General features: G+C 36.5%; 1 protein-coding gene across 1 annotated transcript in view; it reads right to left on the reverse strand.

Annotated features, from left to right (window-relative positions):
• The window catches only part of LOC132184409 (uncharacterized), an 18,296-nt gene extending 12,602 nt beyond the window's left edge, over positions 1-5,694 (reverse strand). Inside the window, exons 1-2 of the mRNA XM_059598034.1 lie at positions 4,836-5,694; positions 2,712-2,790 (exon numbers count right to left, since the gene is read on the reverse strand). Coding sequence (XP_059454017.1) covers positions 2,712-2,790; positions 4,836-5,236 — 480 coding nt within the window. The 5' untranslated portion in view covers positions 5,237-5,694. The remainder of the gene's footprint in view (positions 1-2,711; positions 2,791-4,835) is intronic.
• Between the last annotated feature and the right edge of the window lie 5,398 nt (positions 5,695-11,092).

Here is an 11,092-nt window from a genome sequence, read left to right on the forward strand (position 1 = left end):
GGTTAGCCCACACGGGCAGTGCTGCCACCAAGAAGAAAATTAAACTACCCAAGAATCGAAACAAGCTCTGATACCATGTTATAGTTTTGATATTTCCCTAATCCTATATAATAGGATGCTTGTATTAGGTTAACATAAGTTGAATAATATAATAGCCTCCGCTTTTTGTGTCTAAACCGTTCATACAAACTATAACATGGTATCAGAGCTTGTTTCGATTCTTGGGTAGTTTAGTTTTCTTCTTGGTGGCAGCACTGCCCGTGTGGGCTAACCCACACGGGCAGTACCTTCAAAGAGCTCCGTAGAGCTGTTTTGTTCTTGTTTTAAGGTGACCGGAACTCCTTCCGGTGAGAAAAATATATATATATATATATATTTTGTTTGTTTTTGATGTTCTGTGATGCTGGCTGGATGGTTCTGTGGTGGTTTTCTATCTTGTCTGAAGTGGCCGGAGTATTCTGTGGTAGCCGGAAAAGTTGCAGAAGCCATCGGAAAAAAAAAAAAAAAAAAAAAAAAAATTCCGACGATTTGATGTTTTTGGTGTTAAAACGTTACTGTGTGGCCCTCTATTGATTCTCTAGTTGCTGTTGTTGAAGTGGTCGGAGTGTTCTGTCTTCTCCGGCGAGCTCCGGCAATACTCCGGCGAGTATCCGGCGATACTCCGGCGAAGGTCCGGCGAGCCTCCGGTGACTTTTTCTGTTCTGTTTTTCAGTGTTTTTCTTGTGTTTTTAAGTACTGCCGGCCAGTTCTGTGTGTTTCTGGCCAGTTTTGAAGCCCCGACGAAGTTCTGGCATATTTCCAGCAAAGCTCCGGCAAAGTTTTTTGTTTTTCCGGTATCTGTTTTCCGGCTAATCTTGTTGGTTAATCATGTGAAAATTTGTTGTTTGTTTGTTGTTTGTGATTGATGTATCCGACCAGCCTTGGATTCTCCGGCGAGAACCGATCAAGTGATCGTTGCATCCGACCGGCCTTGGTGTTTTTCGGCGAGAACCAATCCCAAGATCGATGTATCCGACCAGCCTTGGATTCTCCGGCGAGAACCGATCAAGTGATCGTTGCATCCGACCGGCCTTGGTGTTTTTTGGCGAGAACCGATCAAATGGTTGTTCAAGTTACCAACGAGTTTTTCAACCGGCATTGAAGTTTTATTTAATTAACTTGTGTGGCCCAAGCTGTTCCAGCTTGAGGGGGAGTGTTAGAATATGTTTTCTAGTTGTTTTTCGTTTGCTTGTATATTCCAAGCTGGATTCATATGATGTATATGCTCCAGCTTGAGGGGGAGTGTTAGAAGAGTTAGGGTTTGAGTCATTAGGGTTTTGGGGGTATTTTAGTCTCTATGGTATTTCCCTAATCCTATATAATAGGATGCTTGTATTAGGTTAACATAAGTTGAATAATATAATAGCCTCCGCTTTTTGTGTCTAAACCGTTCATACAAACTATAACACTCACGATTGAAGCTTCAAGCGTCCCTTTCTCTCCAAATGCACCACATTAGAAAGGCAGGAATTGCATAATTTGCATTCCAAACAATGTTGATATCATTCCAAACAACCCTTCTTTTCCAACATGCCAAAAATCCACCACCTGTATAGGCATAACCCACTCTACCCCAAACACCTGAAATACCATAATCCACAGCTCCCTCGCAACATCGCAATGAAGAAAAAGATGATATGGAGTTTCCCCACTCTTTTTATACATACAACATCAATCTATCACTACGATGTGACCCTTGTGAATATTATCCAAAGTGATAGGGAAGCTATCCAAGTGAAGAAAGCCAAAGAGCCTTAATCCTCCAAATGTCTTCCAAGGAAATGAGGAGTCAACATTAGGAAGAAGAAACTTGTAAAAGGATTTGACCCCAAAGGATCTTCTTTTTGAGGGCGTCCAACATAGTCTATCATCGCCTTCCTGACCCACCATAGTGGAATACAAAACATTGAAGAAAGAGGAGGCAGAGCCCATCTCCCAATCATGCACAAACCTAATGAAGTTAATGTCCAAATGAACCGTATCAATGCTAACACTCCTAAGGTCAACCACCATAGCATCCCTATTCGTTACAAGACAAAATAACTCTGGAAAATATTTCTTTAAAGGACGGTCTCCATACCATACGCCATCCCAGAACCTGGTACGAGAGCCATCACCCCACCTCCAAACTAGTAAAACTAGAGAAAACATCTCACCCCCTTGTAATGTGTTTCCAAAGACTCATCCCATAAGCTCCAGTGACCCCCTTAGTACACCATCCACCACCAAACTCCCATACTTATTATCCACAGGACCTCACACATGTCTTCTGCAATTGCACTTCACACTTTAAAGCTCTCATAAAGTTCCACAAACTAATTAGTTGAATAAATCTTAAAACAGCGTGCATCTACAGCAGTTTTTTTCAGTTGATCTGAACAACCAAAATATTCCACGTATTCATCTAATTCTGCAACTCAATTTAACCCATAGTAACAGATTTAAACTTTGCCATCAAAAGAAGTTGCAAACTGATCATATTGTAGTATTTATTGTATCATAAAATTAACCTATCTGGTACTAGTTATCCTAAACCTATCAAAAAAAATGAAATTAACCTATCTGAAACAAGAAATCATTACTTAGAGCATACGTGATATAACACACAACAAAGTATCTTGAAAGCAATAGGTACAGAACATAAACACCATGTTGAGTAATCAGGGCATTACTTGTATGGCTGCTAAGACGCCGCAGGGCCCACCTTCATGCTGCACTAGGCCCATAGATGTGTCTGGATCAGGACTAAACCTATACGAGAGTTTTTTGTGATATCAGCTAATAAAGAGCAAGAAAATGAAATTACCATAAAGATTTATTGTTTAATTATTACAAGGAAATAGAAACCAGCGGAACTGATCTTGGAAGAAAAAAATGAAGACTCTTGAAGATATTAAAGATCTCAAAAACAAACCTATAAAGATGAAGTATGTATAGATTCTCATTAAAGGAAAACAAGCCTATTAAAGTAATTTGCTAGACAAGTACTAGCTTGATAATGGAAAGTTTAGGGGCTGGAACTGGAAAATACATAAAGTAGCAGATTTTAGGCACACAGAGACAAATAATTCGTTTCATCATCAGCTTACCAAAATATAGAGCCGATGCTGAAATTGAAACCAACTAATATAAAAATTAAGCAATTAGACATATGCTTAGGTTAAATGTTATCTTCAATTCACTTTATCAGTTTGGTGAGTGGTGTCTTTAAAATTGTTGTGACGGTCTTGGCGAATCGATTGAAAACTGTTTTGGAGAATATCTTTTCTAAGACTCATAATGCTTTTATTAGAGGTCGTCAGATCTCACATTCCGTTCTCATTGCCAATGAATGTATAGATAATCGTCTCAAGTCTGGCTAGTCGGGAGTATTATGTAAATTGGACTTAGACAAGGCTTCTGACCACGTTAGCTAGGATTTTTTGTTACACATGTTACGGACATGCAGCTTCAAGAGAAGTGGTGGAATTAGATTGTGCACTGCTTATCCATTGTTCGGTTCTCTATTCTGATTAATGGTACCCCCTTTTCGCCATTTTTTTTTTTGAAAAAAAAAAAATCTGATGTGTGTTCTTCGTTATTTGATGTTATCTAATGTGTGTTCTATGTTTTGAAGTTGCTTCAGAGTTGAAGATTTTTGGCTACATATGAATTGGTTCCTGTTGATAATGTGCTCAATGTGAATCATCTGACTCGTATTTTGGGTTGTAGAGCTTCGTCGTTGCCCATTAAATATTAGGGCCGCCCTTTGGGTGCTCCATTTGAGGCTAAATTTATATGGTGTTCAATTATTAAGAACATGGAGAGAAGATTAGCTGAGTGGAAAAGGTTCTACTTACCTAAAGGTGGTCAATTAACGTTGATTAAGAGCACACTTTCCAAACTCTTATCTATTTCCTTTCTCTCTTCCCTATCCATGTTAGTGTTGCTAATCAGACAGAAAAATTGCTCAGGGATTTATTGTGGGGTGATTTGGATAACAACGCTAAATTCCATCTTGTTAATTGGAAGAAGATTTGTACTCCTCATCTTGGAGGTTTGAGGATTAGGAATTTGCTTACTTTCAATCAGGCTCTTTTGGAAAAGTAGTTGTGGAGGTATGCTGTGAAAAGAGAGGCTTTTTGGCGACAAATAGTGGATAAAAAAATGGTAGTTTGGTGGGTGGTTGGTGCATTAATGTTGTCACTGGGCCATATGGGGTGAATCTTTGGAAACATATTAGGAGGGGTTGGGATGCCTTCTCTAGTTTGTTAGTGTTGAGGTGGGTGATGACTCTTGAACCAAGTTTTGACATGACATATGGTATGGGGATCATTCTCTAAAGGAAACCTTTCTGGAGTTATTTTCCATTGTGAGGGATAGGGATCCTCTAGTGGCTGACCACATGTTTGCTCACAATGATGAGGTGCATTGGGACATAAATTTTATCAGAATGGTGCATAATTAGGAGGTGGATTATGTATCTTCTTTTATCAATGCTTTGTATTCCATTCGGATGGATTGTGGAGGTGAAGATAATGCAAACCCAAATTTTGCCGTGTAATAACACCCAAAACAACCGAATTTCAGACGAGCTTTATAAACCACGTTATATTAATTAGTAATGTAGTATATTCAAATTACATTCCAACTCCCAGACACCTATAATACTCGACAGCACTAAGCAATTTTCTCAAATTCCACATCTCATCCAATTAGAAATGTCGAGCAACGAAATGATCACAGATTTTACAAGCTTGCATCAAAGAGATAAAAACTTCACACATTGAAAATCATGCTCGTAAATCAAGCATTACCTTATTCCCTGATTAGTCCATTGTGCAAGAATGTCCTTGGAAACCTCACTCCCAAACACCATCGAAAACAACTGTTGCGCTTCCTCCTCCGATAACTCCTTTCCCGAACCCAAACCCTCCGCCCCCAATTCCACCGCTTTATTCACAACCTTCGATGCGGAACCGGAACCCGAGCCCGCTAAGGCCGTTGTGGTCCTTGAGGCCAGCATTCGCTTCTCGGCGGCGGCAGCCATAAGCTCCCGCTGAAGCCGTCGGCTCTTTGACTCCGGCGACTCCTGCGGCGAGCCCGACTGAGTTCCCGCCGGAGCATCCCTCGGCTTGCTTCGCTTGGGCTCAGGCGGAGAGTGCTGCATACTCATCCTCAGGGCCATCCGGAGGTCCTCCTCTTCCTGATCCGCCATTGAAACGCTCCTCGCAGATCCGAAACCAAGCAATCAACGCGAACCGGATGAATTGTATGAATTAGGGCTCCGATTTCGACAATTCAAAACAATTCGGTAAAGAATTCCATTATTGAATCGCAGATCAACAAGTACCGAACGAATTGTATCAAGTAACAGAATAAATAAGAAGAGAAGAAGAAGAAGGAGAAGAAGAGGAACGAAATGGGATTGGAATTATAAACCCCAAGGAGGGTTAACGATGGAAAGCAAATGAGGAGGGAACAAGTTACAGGGGGCTCGGGTGCCCGTTGTGGACGTGAACGGTGTCGTTTTGGATACGCGCGATGCTTTTGTAGAGGGATTGGTGATGGAATGACTGTTGTGCCCCCACAGTTGGTTTAGTTGTTGAAGTGGGGTTCAGTAGGTTTGGCGAAAAGGTCAGGGTAGTTTGGGAAGTTAAGAGGGTTTGGATTTAGTGGGTGTACTAACACGAGGTGATACTTTCCTTTTACGTAGAGGAAAGCGTTTTATTATGTTCGGCCAGAAAGAAGAATCCTTTGGCAGTGAAAGCAGAAGTTGGAGGAAAGCGTGGCTTGCTAGGGGTAGTTGGGGTGAAATTCTTGGATTGTGCTTGATAGAGTTCGTCTTTTGAAGGACAGTTGTCGATGGTTTATTGGCGGGTATCAATGCGATCGAGTTGCGATGCGAGTCCCAAAAATTTCAGTTTCTAAAAATTAGCCTTTATTAAAAACAAAAACAATTAATGTTATAGGGCATCTCATTATTATTTATCTTTCCAAAGTTGGTGTTATAGGACATCTCATTATTATTTATCTTTCCGAGGTTGGTATAACTAGGGGTGGGCAGATTAACCGATTACCGACTTTAACCGAACCGATATTAACCGTAACCGATAGTTATCGGTCGGTAATCGGTTAAAAATTTTATACAGATAAGCTTATCGGTCGGTAATCGCTCGGTTAAAATTTTTTTATCGGTTAACCGATATGACCGATAAGTTATTTTAACTTTTAATTTTTTAAAATTTTATATTTATTATTAAAAGTTAAAACCAAAACGATGTCGAATTTCCTTCCAATGAAGAATTTCAATTTTGCTATTTTGAATCAGATAAAGCTTGATTTTTTGGTTGACATATTTTGTTCATTGGAACGAAATGGGCTTCCAGAAGCTAGAACAGTAGAAACGATTTTGCATTTCTGCTCATGGAGCAATCTCAGATGATGCTCCCGGTAAGAGAAAGAGTTTATTATATTAATATAAACTAAAAAAAAAAAAAGCCTAATAAAAAGCCCACAAAACTCAATCTAGCAATTCTCAAATTAATTTTTGGCCCAATGAGCAATCAATAAAAAAGCCCACAAAAGCCCAAACCGGTTTAACCGACCGATTACCGATTTGACCGATAATTTTCGGTTAAGATTTCTTATCAGTCGGTAATCGGTTAAGATTTGGTTAACCGATAACTTATCGGTTAACCGACCGATAAGTCCATTAACCGGTCTTAACCGACCGATACCCAGCCCTAGGTATAGCGTGTTCTTTCAAAAGTTAAAATTTTTTGGTTTAGCCCTAGGGGTGGCCGAACCACTCCCCTAAGGCCATGGAGTGACTTTGGCCACCCCCAACCAATCCTTGAGGGTGGCTTTTAGCGTGTTCTTCCAAAAGTTGAAATTTTTTTATTTGGCTCTAGGGGTGGCCGAACCACCCGCTAGGGCCATGGGGTGGCTTCGGCCACCCCCAACCGGCCCTTGGGGAAAGCCACCCCCATGTTTCACGTGGGGTGGCTAGCCACCCCTTATGGTCAAATGGGGTGGCCGGTCACCCTATATATATATTATCATTTTTTTAAATAAAATAAATAGTAAAATATATATATTTTTTAATTAGTGAACACGTGGCAGATTCTAAACTATTGGATGAGAATCAATGGTCAAGATTTAAAAAATAAAATAAAATTGAAGGACAATTCCCTAGCTATTGTTGGGGATCCCGATATAGCATTACTCTTTAATAAATTGTTATACTCTTGTCACACAACTTGAATGATATGACAATGAAAATCAAATGAACCTACTACTAAATCTAATGAGCAAAAGTATAGACAACTTGAATGACGTGGTAATAAAAAGTCGGCTATTATTTTTTTATATAAGTGCTAATCTAAGAGCTAATTTTCACTACCACATCATTATTCCACTATACTGACATAACATTACTAGTCCACCATTGATCCTTTTTTCTTTTTCTTCTAGCAATGGTTGATTTAAGGGTGAATTGGTAGTGTCATGTGAACATAATGGAATAGTAGTGTGGTATTTATAAAGTAATGCTAGATGCACAAACCACATTTTTAATCCCACAATGTTAATGTAATTATTAAAAAATAAAAAATAAATAAATGGTTGGTTGAAAATGCCACATCAACATTATGGAATAGTTATGAAATAAAAATATAGTTTATAGTATTACTTTTTCTTATATTCTAATTAATATTCTAACTCATTATATATGTTTTGCATCTCCTTCCTATTCTTCCAACTTCTATTAATAGTTGCATCCCATTCTTTCTCTTCTAGTTGCATTTGTTTCTTTTTTTACTTTTAGCATTACTTTCTTTTGAGACAAATTACAAAATAAAATTTTCGTACCAATTTTTTTTTTTTGAAGTGACAGTGATAGCTAGAACTGAAGATTGCCTTGGTAGAGGTCTAAATTGAAAGATTGTGAACAGTGGCATTGGCATTTTAGTTCAACTTTTACATAGGTTAGAGTTTCAAGTAAGGAAGTTTGTCCAATAATGTCCATAACAATGAATATTTGCCATCTTCAATCCTTTCCCTCACTTCTTCATGGATGGACTAGATGTAATCAATCATCCCCTCAACTCTCTTGTTTACTTTACTTTGATTTGGAATGGGATCCAGGTCTCTAGAACACTATATGAATTTTGACCATAGACAATCTCAAATGGGTTGCACTAAATGGTTTGATTTTGAGATCAATTGAATGCAAATTCAGCATAATTACTCAGTTCTATTCAATCTCCATAAGGTCCTCCAAAAATGGCTCATCAAATTTTGGGTCATGAAATGATCAGGTGATGGTTTGAGCCTGTGAGGTATTGCCATGCAAATGAACCATATCTGAAAAAACAGATATTGGCCACATTAAATGCATCCATAGTTATACAACATGAGATAAAAATGTTTAAAAACTATGCCTCCCCCAAGTTGTAGGGAATAGGATCATCTCCAGTCAAAAATGGACTGAAGAATATTCAATTCATGGTTATGATTTATTCTTAGAAATCTTAAAGCAACAAATAGGACATCTGTCCATTAACTAAAAAAAATAATAAAATATTATTTTAAATTTAAATAAAAATAAATAATAAAATAATAAAATATTAAGGAGTGGCTAGCCACCCATTGATATTTTATTATTTTGTTTTTTATTTTTATTTAAATTTAAAATAATATTTTATTATTATTTTTAGTTAGTGGAAATGTGTCATATTTGTCATTTGTGGCTTTAGAATTTTTAAGAATAAATCTTAGCCATGAATTGAATATTCTCCAATCTATTTTTTACTAGAAATGATCTTATTCCAAGTTGTAATGGCCCCAAACTCAAAAAAAAAAAAAAAAAAATGTAGTGGCCCCACCCCCATTGAATTGTTGTGACATTCATTTATATAGCTTGACCTATAAGTTGATAGTACTTAAAGAATTTTTTGGCTTTTTGGGCCACATAAATGTAGTGTGATCTATTTCATTACACGGATATGAGAGATTATTAAGTCTTGACCTAAAGGAGCTCAAGAAAAAAAGTCTAGCCCCAAATGAAGGAATTTAAATAACTTCTTTATTGTAAGGGTTAATAGCCTTTTAATTTGATTTATCACTCCATCTTAGATGGTCTTCTTTTAATAAATGGGAAAAAGTAAGATCAATCTTGAGGTTTTACCGATTTGAAATAACTCCATTTGATATAAAAAGTGATCGAAAACTTCTTGTAATAAGCAAAATTAACAAATATAGAGGTCATTGCACCCAATTTTCGTCCAAAGTTTTAACGGAAATTGTTAGAATACAACGTCAACACCAATAATATTATGACATGTTTCTCTAATTCATTGTGAGGATTGCATTATCGAAATATAATGTTATATACCATAAGTTGAATTAAGGGTGTATATGCAGATGCGAATGTGGTTATTTGGAATATCCGTAGCCACATAATGTTTTTACTAACCATCTCTTCTTGGTTATTGAAGTTATTAAATGCGGTCATTATTCGCTAGGGATGTCAAAAAATACTGAGAAACCGGGACCGAAACCAGGATCCGGTTCCAGTTGGAAAAAAACCAAAAACCAAGGACCTCGGTTTTGGTTCCCTTTTTTGGCACCCGGTTATATATATGTAATATTATAATTTAATATTTTATATATATTAATATATATTTTTTGCTTTTATTTTTACTTTTTAGTGTTTAGTTTAGTTTTTAGTTTAGGTTTCCTTGTGTTTGTAATATGTTTATGAACTATTTTTACTGTAAGGGGGTATTTCTTTTGGTTGGTAGTTTATTTAAATACTTGTTTTTTTATTATTATTATTATTATACATATATTAATTATTGAGGGAGGGTTTGAATTATGCCAGGGTGGGTATTTATTGTGATTGTTGCTTTGTTTAAATACTTGTTTTTATTGTTTTCTTTAGATGTGTAGTTGTGAGGAGATATTTCTTTTTGTTGTTAGCTTGTTTACATATATTATGTATTAGCCTATTAGGTAAGCTTTTAAAATGATTTTTAGGGTATTTTAAAAAATTGGATTTTTATTTTTAAGGCCCATATATGCAAAAACATTGATTTTTTAGGATTTTTAGGATTTTTGGGCTTTTGAGGTTTTTATTTTTTATTTTTTTATTTGGAACAATCACAACAAAGCCCAATTTAGTGGAACAAAAAGACTAATAGCTTTTTTAAAAATGGGCCAATTGTGTGCAAAAAAATGGGCTTATTTTAGACTTAATACCTAAAATAAGCCCAAAATACAAATTTTTTAAAAAACCGGTTACCCAGTCTGGATAGCCAGGTACAAACCAGAACCAGCTGGTTAACTGAGAACCGGTTACCTGGTTCTGGTTTCCCAAAACCAATAATCGGGGTACCTCTGTTCCAATTCCCGGTTTTGGCCAATAACCAGGAACCAGCCGGGACCTAGTTAACACCCTTAATATTCGTTATCCGCGTATTAAGAATGACTATTAATGAGCTTTTTGTGCCTATTTTAGTTTTTTTTTTTTTTTTGCCTTCTTTGGGTCTTCATTAGGCCCTATTTTAAACACTTTCAAAAATAATTTGAACCATTTTTAGTGTTTTTGGCTTGTTTTAATTTATTTTTTATTTTTTTTTTGAAGCCCTAATGTCTTAAAAATATATTGATTTCATGTTACACTTAAAAACAATGTAAACATATCCTATACTTGATCCAAAACAACACCATTTTGTTATTAAACACCCACACGACATCGTTTTCGTGAATTTGTTAAATGTAAATGGTATGTGGATGCGATTATACTTTAAAACTGTTATGCGCACCCAAATACGCGAATAGTAATTTTTGCTAACCGCATTTACATCTGCATGTGCGAATAGTAGATAACAAATAACAAATAGTTGTGAATAACAGATGCAGACAAATACACCCCTAAGTTGAAGTCACCGAATTACAAACAATCACCCTATAAGCATTACGAGAAGTCATTACTCTATTTAAATAGTGAAAAGTTAGTTTTATAAAAAGCCAGGAAGTTTAATATAATATAATATAATATAATATAATA

Source organism: Corylus avellana, chromosome ca6, assembly GCF_901000735.1.
Source record: "Corylus avellana chromosome ca6, CavTom2PMs-1.0".
In the NCBI taxonomy this organism is placed as follows: Eukaryota; Viridiplantae; Streptophyta; class Magnoliopsida; order Fagales; family Betulaceae; genus Corylus; species Corylus avellana.